The 16,446-nt window shown below is 36.4% G+C and overlaps 1 protein-coding gene across 3 annotated transcripts in view; it reads left to right on the plus strand.

The window, feature by feature from the left end:
• The window catches only part of INO80D (INO80 complex subunit D), a 76,783-nt gene that overhangs the window by 50,776 nt on the left and 9,561 nt on the right, over nt 1-16,446 (plus strand). For 2 of the 3 annotated variants that reach the window (XM_020972803.2, XM_078147471.1), the window contains exons 8-12: nt 1,557-1,666; nt 4,366-4,499; nt 7,615-7,832; nt 12,175-12,332; nt 13,484-14,679. In XM_020972803.2, coding sequence (XP_020828462.1) covers nt 1,557-1,666; nt 4,366-4,499; nt 7,615-7,832; nt 12,175-12,332; nt 13,484-14,652 — 1,789 coding nt within the window. In that variant the 3' untranslated portion in view covers nt 14,653-14,679. The remainder of the gene's footprint in view (nt 1-1,556; nt 1,667-4,365; nt 4,500-7,614; nt 7,833-12,174; nt 12,333-13,483; nt 14,680-16,446) is intronic. The other variant, XM_020972808.2, reaches the window with a different exon arrangement.

The raw sequence follows: 16,446 nt of genomic DNA on the forward strand, positions 1-16,446 counted from the left end.
CCCATTTGAGCCAGAAATTGGAGTTCTAAAACTAGAATACTTGTTTCCTTAATATAGTTTATGGCTACATGTGGATATTTTTCTTTGAATAAAATCTCAGCCATGTAATTGTTGATTGTGTTTCCTGCTCTGTAAACATTCACTAAATGATCTGTTTTGGTTTTCTTGTCAGCTCTTTCAGTATATGCAAACTAAGTATCTTAATTTTTAATTGTGCATTTCACATGGTGTGCCCCCTGAGAGTACTGTAATTCTTGGCATACATCATTGTTCAGTACTCGTATGAATGTGATGGGCTGGGACAGAACAAAGGCAGCCTTTGGTGCTATGTCTGGTGGTAGCAGTTCCCATTTTCTAGTTCTTTGCTTCTCATAGCTTTCAAGGCCTGTGGAGGGAATACTTCATCCAGAACTAGGTAAACCAATGTCTTATCTCTATTCAGTGAATGAACTGTTGTAAGTCCCCAAAATAGTTATCTCAGCTGAGTTTGGAATTGCTCATTGCTCATGGCACAACCATGAAGTTAAGATTGCATTTGTTATCCTTCTAGCATGAACTGAATCTGTGGCAAGTTATATATTTTGGTTCTAGTATAGTGTTTGTATGGACCCTGCCAATGCAGTTATACTATGAGGTAGGGACAGTTTGGTATTAGTGGGAAGTTGCTTTTTGCCCATAAACATTAAATGAAGGAGATATATTAGGCAGAAGCTACTTCTAGCATATAGAAATTTATACAAAGTTAACTTCAGTAATAGTTGTTGTTGTTGTTTTTAATATGCATGGAATCTTAGTTCATAATAAGCAGGTAAAAAGTAAATTCCAGTATAGTTCTTCACTTAATTTGGTCAGCTTACTTGAGAAAAGTTAATGGTTCACCAGTGCTATTTTATTAGTAGTCATCATTTTGCTTTGTATATGTGACAAACTGCCTTGGTCTTATAGTGGTGACTCCAGGCAATGAGCCTCCGTAAGTTAATAATTAAAAAAATATGCAGACCGAGGTATAGCTTTGCATTGGGCTCTGTCTTTAAATCATAGACTATTCGAGCTAGAATAGAACATTGTATTTCATATTGGAAAGTATCTAGTCATATAGAACTATCTAAAACTTGAGGTTAAGTAGCTTGTTCATAGCTGCACAGCTAGTAAATGTCAGAGGCAGTGTGGGAAAGGGGGTCTTCCTGACTTGGTCTAGCATTCTGTTCACTGCCTTACTGCTGCTTATGAATCCATTTAAAAAAAGTATGTGATTGTAAGTTGATTGATATTAACATACTCTTACTTCATCAATTTCTTATTTATTGATAAATACATTTAGCAAATAATTCAAGTGAAATCATTTCCGTATTTTGGCACAAAATCTAAATGGTAGCTTATAATGGATAGATAACCTGATATAATAAACATTAGTGAATTACGTGTAATAGAAATATCTGTGTTAATTATGTTATATAGTTTACATTTTATAGCAGCTTTATATTCAAATGCTATACTGGGAGACGCTTAATGTATTTTTTCATGAAATGTCTTTCTCTCTCTTTTTCCTCCCTCAGCACAAATCGGGCTCAATTGAGGGAGGTGGAACCAGCACCATGTAGTGGAATGGTGAAGGGGGAACCATGCACTAATAAAGCCCTTCCATTCACCAGACATTGTTTTCAACGTATCCTCTTATTAGAATTCAGTGTGTGCTGGAAGCCGCAACCTATTTGTACTACAGTTTTTCATTCTTTAGTCAGTGACAAGTGAACTTGGTATCAGGATTATTTAATGTTTAAAATTATAGTTTGCAAAACTGTAATAGGTTTAGCATAAATATTACCCATTCTTCTTATTTTCTTGTGATAGCCATAAGAATTAATTGACTACTCTTTCCTACTTTTAAGGAAATTGCTGCAGTATTGTATTAAATAGTCATTTCAGAATAAACAAATTCAGTTGCACAAGAAGCATTTGTTTTCTCTTCCTATGACCCCCCAATTGAAAAGAAAAAATAAAACCCCTGTAGCAATTATGCATAGTCAAGCAAAAAAAATTCCCATATTGTCCATGTCTATAAGTATGTCTCATTCTGCTTCCTGAATCCATCACCTTGCCTGTCAAGTGATGATTCACATACTTCATCCTGGTCCTCTGGAATCATGGTTAGTCATTTCATTGATTAGAGTGAAATCTTTCAAAGTTGTTAGTCTTTACAATGTTGTTGTTGTATACATTTTTCTCCTGATACTGTGCACATCGCTGTGCATCAGTTCATGCTAGTCTTTCCAGTTTTCATTGAACCCATCCTTTTCCTCATGTTTTATGGCACGATAGAATTCTTTTGAGTTCATATGCCATAGTTTTTCAGCCATTTGCCAATTGATGAGAACTCTCTTAGTTTCCAATTCTCTGCCAAAATAAATAGAGCTTTAGTAAATCTTTTTGTACATATGGACCCTATTCCTCTTTCTTTGATCTCTTTGGAGTTTAGACCCAGTGGTAGTATCACTAGGTCAAAATGGTATAAACAGTTTAATGACTTTTGGGCTATAGTTCCAAATTGCTTTTCAGAATTGCTATACAAATTCGGAGCCTACTAATAGTGCATTAATATACCTGTTTTCCCATAGCACCTCCAGTATTTGTCATTTTTCTTTTCTTTTTTTTCACTTTTGACAATGTAACGGATGTGAGAGAGAACCTCAGAGTTACTTTAATTTGCATTTCTGTGATTATTAGTGATATAAGTAGCTATTAAGAGATGACAATTCTGTAATTCTATAGATTACATTTCAACAATTTCAACAACCGCTTATAGATCCTGTAGAATAACTGTATAATTTAATAATGTACCTTTTGCTATGAGAAAAGTTGTGTAAGCCCTTGTTAGAGTTAGTGACTGAAGAGGTAGTCTGGAATGAATGAAAGGCAATGTCTAGGAAATGAGATTTCTTCCATTGGGGGCTAACCGAAGGACATTTAGATTTGGGTGCTTCCACCTTTAGCTATTACAGGAGTCTTATATTCTTTATTAACAAGCTTTCTATTTTGATTCTTTTAGTGGTAGAAACAAATTGTTTTTTTTAGTGAGGCATTTGGGGTTAAGTGACTTGCTCAGAGTCACACAGTTAGGAAGTATTATGTGTCTGAGGCCGGATTTGAACTCAGGTCCTCCTGACTCCACTGTGCCTGCTAGCTGCCCTGTAGAAACAATTTTTTAAAAAAAATTCATATTTTCCTGGGTTTTTTTCCCTTTTCATAATTTTGAGTTCTCCTTCTTTATAGTTTTTTTTGGCATTTATCCTAAAGTTAAAAAAAAATTATTAGTAGTTCACATGTGAAAAATGGAAAGATATTTCTTTGGGTATAAGTTCACCCTGAGAAGGATATTGACTTTCCAAATTTAGTATTGTCTATTTCACTATGATAGTTTTATTTTTCAACTTGTTTTGTGCCCATGTTGCTTGGGGCAGTATTTCAAGTCTTAGTATAGGATATTAACTTAGTTTTGGGGAACCAATCGCTGAATAGTTATAATTTAAAGCAATATTTTGGCATAAAAATGCCATCTTTAAATTTGGGTTTTTGTTTGGAAATGTGAAATATAAAATTCACTTCTATGCTGATTGGCTTTCAGTGATTTGGATCTGTTATTTGTGTATAAGATTTTACCCTTGAGTTAGATTGCTTGTGAAAGTATTCTTCTTTTGGAAAAAAAGCTTCTTACTGTCATAGGCTTTTATGAACTAGTGAATTTCTAAGGAAATGTACATATTGGCCATGTTTTTCCAAAATGACAAAATTGATTAAAGAGTGTACTGTTCAAGGAATCTCTTGTTGGAAGACAATTAGCAAAATGGACTACCTCCAGAAACATATCCTAATAAATGACTGGACATTCAGCTTTACCATTTCCCCTGCATTAGTAATTGGGCTGCTGTCTTAATTTTTGTCTTAATGATAAAATTCAGAAAGTTATATTTCACAAGCATTGTGAGGTACATTAAAAATGTTTCCTTTTAAAAAGAAATTTTATTGATCTCTTTTAAAATTTCACATTCATTTCTGAATATATTCCTTTCATTTCCCAATACATCATCTCTTTATAACAACGTTTTTAAAAATGCAGCAAAAACAAACAATATACATTAGCTACATGTGATAGCACAGGCATCATTCCAGACTAATTGCCTCCCACCTCTCTGATGAAAAGAGGTGCATTTTCTTAAATATTTTATGTGTTTTATTTATATGTCATATATTTATTTTAAAATATATTTTTATATACTGTACACCATTATTATTATTATTGTTAGAAAAATTAAATGGAATTTTCCATCATGGCTTGCTGTGTGTTGTTCCTGATATTAAAAAACACAGATATCCTCTTGAACCGCTCTCAGCAGCTCTTCTCAAGTTGCACAGCTAAGTTTGCAGATGGGCAGCAGTGTTGTGTGCCAGTTTTTGACATTACACACCAGACGCCTCTGTGTGAAGAACATGCCAAAAAAATGGTAAGTTCAGGTTTTATTTTTATGACATATCTCTGTGACCAAGGGCAAATCACTTTACTCTCTCATCTTACTTAGGCTGGTCTTTACGTTCTAGAAAGTTGCATATCTGTGTTAGTAAAGAGAGTTTACCATACTTATGAATTCGCAGGTTCAGACCCCTCAAAAATAAAAAAACAAACCCAGAAGAAATAAGGTTCCTTTTATGTGATAGATCACCAAATTTATAGCTGAAAGAGAACTTAGTAGTCTATCATGGCCAACTCCTCCATTTTACAGATGAAAAAACTGAGCATTCTCTTCCCTGTTTACCAATAACTCTGCTCCCTGCTTCTCCCCCATTACTCTAGTATCCCTAAAACATATGTTTTCTTAACTAGAGCCATTACAGTATCAAATTGAGTATATTCCAAAGTTTTTATATTCACAGTTTTTTCCACATTTGCTTTTGTATAATTCTGAAAAATGGACTTAATTATTGCTTTTGCCCATGCTAATATATTAAGCTCTGATTCAGAGCAATTGAGGAGTGGGAGGAGTAGAAAGAAAGAAGCCCATATGATTTAGTGAAGTATCCAAATTTAAAAATTCTTTAAAGAAATATTGTTGTGATGTTTTAAAGATATAGAGGTCCCTCAACTAAGAGAAGACCAGGGTCATAATAATAATGATAGCTAACATTTTATGTAGTAATGCCTACTCTGTGCCAGGCCCTATGCTAAGTACTTTACAAGTATTATCTCATTTAATCCTCACAAAAACCCTGTGTGGCAGGTGCTATTATTGCCATCCCCATTTTACAGTTGAGGGAACTGAGACAAACAGAAGTTAAATGACTTCCCCAGAGTCACACGGCTAGTAAGTGTTTGATGCTAGATTTGAATTCAGATCTTCCTGAATCCAGCACCAAAGCTCTGTCCAGTGTGTCACTAGCAGCCTCAATCCTAGCTTTCATTTTTATCATGTGTCATTTAAAGAGTTTTAGGCTAGATGATGTTCTTTAATATTCCTTTCAGCTCTAACATGCTATGATATAATACGGGCAATGTCTTGCATGTAGTAAACACTTCATAAATACCTGTTAAATATTTTTGAATATAGTAACACCACCTAGGCTAACTGTTTCCAAATAAAGGTATAGTATTTCAGAACCTGCTTTGTATTGATAAGGATAGTTTATAAATACCATCAATTTTCTGGGAAAATGAGTGCTCCTAAAAGGGGTTTAGAGGCAGTTGTCTTAAGTAGATTAAGCAGTATCCTTTATGTTTCTATCCAAAGGGAGCTACAGAATCTTTAAAAGTTAATTTATCTTATTGTTAATTTTTATTCAGTAGTAAAACTATACAGGTTATCCTTCACATACATGGGTGACTGTTTCTGGGATTCTCCAGAGGACAAACATCTTTGAATACTGGGCCTTCGGGCATGTGCCAAGTAGGGAGAATCAGCTTCAAGTTTCATGTACCCTTAAAAAAGAGACCAGAAAAGCTCCACCATGATGTGAAATCTTTTTGTAGGGAAAAAAAAAAAAGAAAGTATAATTGACCAAGGAGGCCATGTTCTGACAGGTTATAATGTGATGTTTTCTTGAGTGCTGTTTGAGCTCTTCCACCATAAACTTTGCCGTTTTCTCAGTCCTTACTCCTTCCTTACAATTGTAATACCCACTGTGGGGAAAAAGTGGAAGAGCCTAAGCACTGTCAGTCCTGTGCAAGGAATGAAGTAAGGGGGAAGAAAGTATGGTTTGGCATAGTACATTTTAGAAATGCTCAAAATGGGAAGTGAGAAGGTCCCCTGGGGGCTCTTTTGTTTTTTGTTTTTTTTTGGCTAGGCAGTGGGGTTAAGTGACTTGCCCAGGGTCACACAGCTAGGAAGTGTTATGTATCTGAGGCCGGATTTGAACTCAGGTCCTCCTGAATCCAGGTGCTCTATCCATTGTACCACCTAGCTGCCCTGGGGGCTCATTTTGCCATTACTCCCTGTTTGTTATTGATAAAATTGAAGAGGAGGAGGAGGAGGCGGCGGCTGGCACTTTAGAACCAGAAGAGGTCTTGGCATCATCTAGTCCTGCTCTTTTTCTAGATAAACAAATAGAAGCCCAGAAAGGTTGGGATATGCCCAGATTTACATAGTTGAATAATTGAAGAGATGAGTCTCAGGACTCCTAACTCCTCCTTGTTCAGAGCTACTTCTACATTCATCTTGCCAAAAGTATTTCTTTACCTCTCCATAGCTGGATTTAACATAAAATATCCGAAAGAAATCAAGTTTATGATGAGAGACATTCTTTCTAGTCTCCAAGAAGCCTGTTAATCCATTTACATTCATCTCTTAATTTCTTCTAGATGTTGAGAGTTTCCATAATTTGTTGCAGTTACTTTGCTCATATGCATTCTTTGTATCTATGCATCTGACTACCTATAGTGACATGAATTTTAGGTTTTTTAGGTTAAAATGAGAATATAAACTCTGTTGGTTTGTATTCCCATAGAATTGTTTATGGGATTTCATTATGAGTGCCAAGATGTGCACTGTACTTTTGAACTTCTTGAACTTCTTTTCTCTCTCTCCAAACATGTTCCCTAGTGACATATTTCTTGACCCTGACTTTGTGCATGAGGCATGTGGCTCAAAGCATTTTGTAGAACTGCTACCACTAATACATTTTTTGTCCTGACCTTGTATTTATTAGGTAAATACAACTAATTTGGTTTCTGTGCTCCAAAGTGTTTATGAAGGTTAGAATAAATGATCTCAGGTGTTTAATTGGTTTGGAGAAATCCATTTGTAGTCTAATTCAGTTCTGTGTTGCAGAACCCTAGGCTTAGTGCTACAGGAGGTAGAAAATTTAGGTGAGATACTGCAGGACTTACTTTTAGTGATTCCTTTGTTCCTCTCTTATAATTGTCTTTTATACAAATTGTTAATAATGATTCTATTGAAATCATTATTAAAATTAACAAGTGTAACAAGATAGGTGTTTTCTTAGGGAGGATTTTAAAGTTTGGGGTTTGTTTGTAGTTTTTTTTTTTACAGTGAATTAATTTTTAAAAAAGTAAACAGCCCAACTGAAACCATGATATTTACTGTTTCTATATCATACTCTTTACAAAAGGATAATTTTTTGAGAGGAGATAACTCCCGTAAAGTTCAGCACCAGCAGCAGAGGAAACCCAGGAAAAAAACAAAGCCACCTGCACTTACCAAAAAACATAAGAAGAAAAGAAGGCGTGGACCACGTCGGCCACAGAAACCCATTCCCCCTGCAGTGCCCCAAGGAAACCTCAGCATGCCCACCAGCGTCTCACTGCCAGTGGAAATCTCCCAGATGCGGTCAGTTACCTTCATTATTAGAGTGTTTACTTCTCTGCAGGAAGAAGAATGTGGTTAGAGGAGATGGAAGAAATTAGGTCTAAAACATAGCATCCAGATCATTCTAGTACCTGTACCTTTGGAGCAGTCCATTCTGGAAGAGAAAAGCTGATCACTTTGTTTTTGCAGCTACGTAAATCTCAGTTCCTTTCTTTTCATAATTTTCTTGATTTTCTTAGATTGCTTTTATTTTTTCCTAAATTTTCCTCAGTCTCTGTTATTTGATTTTTGAAGTCCTTTTTAAGTTCTTCCAAGAACTTTTTCAATTATATAAAATTAAAAATGTTTTGTACAAATAAAACAAGTGTGGCCAAAAGCAAAAAATTGGGGAAAACAATTTTATAGACAGTTTCTCAGATAAGGGTCTCATACCTTAAATATATAAAGAACTGTCAAATCTATTAGATTATGAGTCATTCCCCAATTGATACATGGTCAAAGGATATGAACAGGCAGTTTTCTCATGAAAAATGAAAATGACTTACAGTCATATAAAAATGCTCTAAATCATTATTGATTAGAGAAATACAAATTAAAACAACTTTTGACATATCTCGCACCTGTCAGATTGGCTAAAATGATTGAAGGGGAGAGCAACAAATGTTGGAGGGGATGTGGAAAAATTGGGACACTAATTCATTGTTGGTGTAATTGTGAACTGATCCCATCCATTTTAGAGAACAATTTGGAATTATGCCTAAAAGTTATTAAACTGCCTATACCCTGTGACCTAGCAGTACCACTATTAGGTCTGTTTCCAAAGATAAATATGGAAAAGGGAAAAGAACCTGTATGTTGCAAAATATTTATAGTAGCTCTCTTTGTAGTGGTAAAGAACTGGAAATTGCAGGGATGCCAGTGAGTTGGGGACTGGCTGAACGAGTTGTGGCATATGATTTCGATGGAATACCATTGTACTATAAGAAATAAAGAGTTTGATGATATTAGAAAAACATGGATAGAGTTGAACGAAATAACAAAGAGTGAAATGAGGAGAACGAAGAGAACATTGTATACAGTAACAGCAATATTGGGGTTTTTTTTGTTTTGTTTTGTTCTTTTGCTTTTTGTGAGGCAATTGGAGTTAAGTGACTTGTCCAGGGTCACACAACTAGTACACTCAAGTGTCTGAGGTCGGATTTGAACTCAGGTCCTCCTGATTCCAAGGCTGGAGCTCTATCCATAGCACCACCTAGATGCCCATAGCAGTATTGTTTTAAGAACAACTTTGTGTAACTAAATCATTTTGACTATTATAAGTACCCAAATTAACTACAAAGGATCTATGAACGAAGATGCTATATGCATCTAGAGAAAGAACTGATAAATAGAAGTGTGTATTGAATAATTTTACATATATGCATATTTGTGTCTAATGGTAGCCATCTCTAGAGCAAGGGTAGGGGAGTGGAAGGAAAGAAAGGGAAAAAAAGAAAGTTACCAAAAAAAAGTTAGCATATATTTAAAAGGAATAGCAAATTGTACATAAAAGATTTGCAGTTTCATGTATAATCATCTTTTTTTTCTTTCTGTTCTGTTATGAAAATACTTGTTGTATCTCTTAAATTCAGAATAAATTTTTTTTAAAAAGAGAGAAAAATCTCAATTACTAACATTATAATACTTAATTATATCTCTATGGCATCTAGTTATATTAGATCTAAAGCAAAACTTTCTATTAAGATAAGGAGAACAGGTGCAGAAATGGAAAATTGGGGAGTAGTGTCTAATTATTCTATTTTACCAGCTATGTTTTGGGGAGTAATGTGGCAAGACAGTGAAAAGAGCATTGCATCTGAACCCAGGAGCATTGGAGTTAAGTCTTGGCTCTTCCTTTTCTTAATTATGTGACTCTGGCTAAGTCATTAAAGTTTAATGGACCTGTTCTTCTATTTAAAATGAGAAGTACAATTCTTTCCCTGCTCACTTCACAGTGTTGTCATCAGGAGCAGATGAGATTATTTATAAAAACTACTTGAGAATAAGCTACTTTTATCATAAACTAAGTATATAATGAAAAATCATATGCATTCTTTAAAATATTTTTTATTCCAAATTCTCTCCTCTCTAACCCCTTCCCCACCCATTGAAAAGGCAAGAAATGTTATATGCCTTATAATGTGAAATCATGCAAAATATTTCCATATTAGCCATGCCTTGGGTTGAGTGGGGAAGCAAGAAAAATAAGAAAGAAAAAATATGCTTCAATCTGTATCCCGTGTCTATCAGTTCTCTATCTGGGGATGGATAGCATGTTACATCACGGGTCCTTTGAAGTTGTGGTGGATCATTGTATTGATCAGAGTTGCTAAGTCTTTCATAGTTGATTGTTTTTATGATGTTGCTATTATTGTGTAGATTGTTCTCTTGGTTCTGCTCACTGCACTTTGCGTCAGTTCATACAAGTCTTCCCAGGTTTTACTAAAACCATCCCCTTCCTCATTTCTTATAGAACAATAGTAATCCGTCACATTCCTATACCCTAACTTGTTCAACCATTCCATGGTTGCTGGGCATCCCTTTAGTTTCCAATTCTTTACCACCACAAATAGAGTTGCTATAAATATTTTTTATGTGGGGTCTTTTTCCTTTTTCTCTGATCTCCTTGGAGTATAGATATAGTAGTAGTATTGCTGGATCAAAGGGTATGCAGTTTGATAGCCCTTTGGGCTAGAAAAGTTTTATAGTCCTTTGGGCATAATTTCAAATTGTTCTACAGAATCATTGAACCAGTTCACAACTCCAGCAGTGCATTAGTGTACCTAATTTCCCACATCCCCTCCAGCATTCGTTATTTTTCTTTTCTGACATCTTAGCCAGTCTGATAGGTGTGAGGTGATACCTCAGAGTTGTATAAATTGCTAGCAATTTAGAGCATTTTTTCATATTGATAGCTTTTGATTTCTTTCCTGGAAACCACCCATTCATATTTTTGACCATTTATAAATTGAGGAGTAGTTCTTACTTTTTATAAATTTGGCCCGGTTCTCTGAGACCTTTATCAGAGAAACTTGATGCAGCCTCCCCTACTCACCGCCCAGTTTCCTGCTTTTCTTCTAATTTTGGCTGCATTAGTTTTATTTGTGCAAAAACTTTTTAAATTTTATATAATCAAAATTACCCATTTTACCTTTCATGAACTCCTCTATTGTTTGGTCATGAACTCTTCCCCTATCCATAGATCTGATAGGTAATTTCTTCCATGATCCCCTTATCACTCTTTATGTATAAATTTTGTACCCATTTTGACTTTATCTTGCTATATGGTATCAGTGTTGGTCTGTGCCTAGTTTCTGCCCTGCTGCTTTCCAGGTTTCCCAGCAGTTTTTGTCAAATAGTGGGTTCTTATCTCAGTAGCTGCAGTCTGTGGGCTTATCAAACACTAGACTACTGTGCTCATTTAGTCATGTGTATCATGTACCTGCTGTATCTCACTGAGTGACCACTCTATTTCTTATCCAGTGCCAAATTGTTTTGATGATTATCATTTGCAATGTGATTTGATACTGCTAGGCCTCCTTGCTAAACATTTTTTTTTCACTGATTCACTTCATAGTCTTAACCTTTTGTTCTTTCAGATGAATTTTTTTTTCTCATTCTATAAAGTAATTTTTTGGTAGTTTGATTGGTATGGCGTTGAATAAGTAAATTATATAATCTTGTACGTTATTAATTTGGGTAGAAGTGATGAGGATACCGGAGTCAGCATGATTGTTGAATTTACAAACTACTCTTTGAGATGCATTTTTTCAGTAACTAAAGGAGAAAGAAAAGTTTTTATTTTTCCTTTTTTTTTTTTTTACTATTCTTTTAGAAAAATGAGGGGTGCCAGGTGGAAATCCCTCCTTTTATTCTATATGTAAGAAATTCTCTTGGCCAAATTTTTCTTTGTTGTTCTTGTATTTATGCAAATTTAATAATAATAATTGAAATTATAGCAAATAAAAGTTTTCAAATGGGCATATTTAATATAGTTTTTAGTATATATCATTAATACCTGGCAAAAGTTATCTGTTATCTGTATACCATTGAACAGAATCTTGTTTTATGGAATTGCTCATTTTAGAACAGTGTTAGGGTAGTTTCTGTCAAGCCAGTCTTCCTACTTGTCTTGTAGGAATTGTCTACTTTAGCATATGTTTTCTATTCATATAGGAAAATATGAAACTTATTAATAGATTATTATTTTCCACTTTTGTGATGAATATAGAAAACTTTCTAAGGATGAATGAATCTGTTTTAGTAACAAACATAAGAAGTTGAGGGAAACTAATTAAAGATGCAGTTTCCTCTCTTCTCCCAGGAGTCCTTCCACACCGGAGCTGAGTACTGACGAGCTGCCTGATGACATTGCCAATGAGATCACTGACATTCCACATGACTTGGAATTAAATCAGGAGGACTTTTCAGATGTCCTGCCACGGCTGCCCGATGACTTACAAGATTTTGATTTTTTTGAAGGTATTTTTGATTCCTTGTTTTGATTATTTATTTTTCAGGAAACAAGTTCCAAAAATGAGTTGAAAAGGAAGAAGCAGATTTTTCTTTTTGAGATGTAGTTGAAACATTCTTATCAACTAATAGTGTCTCATTTTAGGTAGAGACTACAAAATGCTAAAAGCTGTTTTCACCCTCTTTAAAAGTTGTAGTATTTGTTGTCTGCATGACTGTAATGTTGTTTTGGTGATTGATTATTTGTTTGGTAGGTACCCTTGTAAGAGTCATTTGAAATTAGTCATTTTAAATGTTAAAAAAAAGTTTATTATAGATCTTCAAAGAAATGAATACCTGTCCTAACTTTATTACCCCAACCTCAGTTGAAGTATACATTTCAAAAATTATGTTTGCTTATCCCACAGAAATTTTGTTCTTTTTAGAAATGTTCCTAGACATTGCAGAATTTAACTTTTTAGTTATTGGTTTCGTGCCCTTTTGAATGTTTCTGTCAGCCTTTTGGATTGGAGTTATTTCCCCCTTAGGATCAGTCAGATTCCTTGTAATGTCATCATAAAGCAGAACAAAATAGTTTCATGGACTTCAGTTTTATGAAAGTTTTGGTAGCACATGGAAGAGTAGAGGGGAGATTTGGAGAATAAAGAAAAGAATTTTAAAAGATAATCTGCGAAATGAGCCAAACACTTTAAGTCTTGCATGAAATGTAAATCTTTGTTCTAGTTTTTCACAGCTACCATTCCAGGTGGAGGAGCTAAGGGTGGACCTTCCCTTCTGAACTTTTTGTCTCAAAGCTCAACTTATATGATATGTTTGCTGTGATTCATAATGTTAATATAATCTAGGTTTATGCGAAGCCTATGAGCAAGTAAACAGTTGGGAGTTTTGAACTGATATTGAATAATTTGATTGTTTAGTTTTATGAGTTGGAGATCTAGATTCTCATGTATAAAATTGTTGGTGATTCAGTTGCTATGACAGTCTGAAATCTGAGTTGTGTTCCACAGTTTAGTATTTATTTTTTCTCTTTCCAGTCCAATTCATCGAAATATTTTATTTCATCCAGTTCTTTGATTAGAGTACTGTTTACAACAGTTTAAATGTATTGCATCAATGTCAGGTGACAGGGTTGATCCTTTTGGTGACTTTTGTTTCCTTAGGTAAGAATGGAGACCTCCTTCCTACAACAGAAGAGGCGGAGGAGCTCGAGCGGGCTTTGCAGGCTGTAACTTCCCTTGAGTGCCTGAGTACCATTGGAGTACTTACCCAGTCAGACGGTGTGCCAGTTCAGGAGCTTTCAGACAGAGGCATAGGGGTGTTCTCCACAGGTACTGGAGCTTCAGGAATACAGTCCTTGAGCCGAGAAGTTAACACAGACCTAGGGGAGCTATTGAATGGCCGTATAGTGCACGATAATTTCTCTAGTCTAGAGCTGGATGAGAACTTGCTCCGTTCTGCTACTTTGTCTAACCCACCTACGCCCCTGGCAGGGCAGATCCAGGGGCAGTTTTCTGCCCCAGCCAATGTTGGCCTTACTTCTGCTACTCTGATAAGCCAGAGTGCGCTTGGGGAGAGAGCCTTCCCAGGACAGTTTCATGGACTTCATGATGGCAGCCATGCCTCCCAGAGGCCACACCCTGCCCAGCTGCTGAGCAAGGCAGATGACCTAATCACCTCACGACAGCAATATAGCAGTGATCATTCACACTCCTCGCCCCACGGAAGCCATTATGACAGCGAGCATGTGCCGTCTCCCTACAGTGATCATATCACCTCTCCCCATGCCACGACCTTCTCTGGTGATAACATGGCAGCTACCTTCTCAGCAGAAATGCCCATCATGGCACAGCACTTGCTCCCAACCCAACTCGAGGTGCCCCTTGGTGGAGTGGTGAACCCCAGAACTCACTGGGGCAATCTCCCTGTCAATCTTGGTGATCCTTCTCCATTTAGTAACCTTCTCGGCGCAGATGGACATCTCCTTTCCACTTCCCTGTCCACACCGCCTACCACCTCGAACTCAGAGACCACACAGCCTGCCTTCGCCACCGTGACCCCAAACAGCTCTAGTGTGCTTCCGGGGTTACCCCAGACCAGCTTCAGTGGCATGGGACCTTCTTCTGCTGACCTGATGGCCTCCACCTCTCCTAAGCAGCAGCTCCCTCAGTTCAGTGCGGCCTTTGGCCACCAGCTGAGTTCTCACAGTGGCATTCCGAAGGACCTGCAGCCCAGCCACAGCTCGATAGCCCCTCCGACAGGCTTCACAGTAACAGGTGCCACTGCTACAAGTACCAATAATTCATCTTCTCCCTTCACCGCCCCTAACTGAGCGGCGTGTCTGTGTGTTTGCAGGCAGGTGGGGACCGTGTGTTTTCTGTCTTTAGTTTCCTCTTTAGGCATCCCTTCCCGCTTCCCCTTCTTCAGCATTTAAAAAAATAAGGTCGGGGCCAGCGGGAAGCCTGGCTTCGCAGTTGGGCGGGTTCCCCTGAAGCGAACCTTGCTTCAGTGTTGACGTGTGCTCTGTCCACCGGTGCTCCTTTCCTCTTGACAGGTTCACGTTACCCTCACGTTTTCCTTAGCGGTTCAGCACAGTGACTGGATGCCATTGATTTTTAGCAGTGAGACTGAGAAATGAGAAGATACCTCAGATAACCAGTGCCCTTTACTACTTCCTAGGGTTCAGATCAATACTTTCCATCCCATTGCCAGATTTTAGAAGAGGCGGTTCTGGATAGATTGCTAATTTACTGAGTCCCCGTTGAAGAAAATAGCTAATGGTGTGGAGAGGTGGATTAGGCCTCTAACTTAGCACTAGTCCTAGTCTGCTGAAACACTGCATTGAGGCTAGAGTTCCATTCTTAAGTAGGATAGTGCTTAAGAAGAAAAAAAAAGTCTTTTGACCTCCTCTGTGTATGTTTGTCTACGTGTGCTTGTGTGTATGAATGTATAGGCAGGAAGCAACAGTCCCATATTTTTCTAATAAGGAAAAAAGGTTGTTTTTGCTTGCTTTCCTCCTTTTTCCCAATTCCCAACCTTACTGAAATCCATCATTCTTTCCTACTGTGTGTTAACTTGAATTGATTAAGGGAGGGAAGTGACCTGGTCATATGAGTTGCACTTTTGTAATCAGCAGCCTTTTTTTCTGAAGGTTAGCAGCCCAAGGGGAAAAAAAGTAAAAGGAAAAATTTGATTGGTAAATGGAATGAGAGACTTAATAGTCCCAGGAAAAACTGACCAGAATTATTGTAAGGTTTCTGTGGCCTCATAGCAGCATTTGTCAGGCTAGCATTTGTTTTTAAATCCTTTTCATGAATCTATTTGCCAGAATAACAGAACAAATTATTTTGGTGTGTAAAGCAGGATAAGTCAAATGGATTTCAAATAATTGGGAATCTATGAATTCCTTAAGCCATTTATTGCTTTAGAATTTTTTCATTTTCTTAGTAGTGTCTTTTCAATAGGAGTTGTAAAAATGTTGAAGATGCTTATGAAATCAATGTTCCAATTATGAATTAATTGTACTACCTGAAGGGTACACTGATAGTTTTTTGTTAAAGCAAACCTGGAAATTAGAAATTATTCTTAAATTCACCTACCTCCTAATTTTATTAAAGTAATTTAAATACTTAGGTGCAAAGTAAATTTGGATTTGTTAGTGTAAGTAGAATTGGACCTGTGTGGTGTTCTCTTTGCAAAGGAAGTTCAAAATTGGTTTTGGGAAATTTTTTAAAATTATAGGTTTATTCATGATTAGTAAGATTAAAATATTGGGTGATTTAGTAATTTAGTGACTATAAAATTACGTACGAGGGTTCTCTATTGCCTGCTTTTGTATCTTTTAGATGTGTGATGAAAGAGATTTAAAAAGCAATCTGCTTCTTCTTTTTTGCAGAGAGGTTTCGCCATCCCATGAGATAGGTTATTGGCTGTTTATTACTGAATCTAGCCTAATTTATATATTTAAAAAAAAACAACCCAGGTAGAACATAACCTTTAGTGAGGTGGGACAATAGGTTCCTTTGAGTCAGGGAATATTTGAATTTAATTCCTTCCAAATGAGTGAAGTTTTGGATATATTTTCCTACTTCATGTATGTATCTCTTTATGCCATGCTAGTTTTAGC

This window comes from Phascolarctos cinereus, unplaced genomic scaffold (assembly GCF_003287225.1).
Source record: "Phascolarctos cinereus isolate Bilbo 61053 unplaced genomic scaffold, phaCin_HiC Scaffold_7;HRSCAF=346, whole genome shotgun sequence".
Classification (NCBI taxonomy): Eukaryota; Metazoa; Chordata; class Mammalia; order Diprotodontia; family Phascolarctidae; genus Phascolarctos; species Phascolarctos cinereus.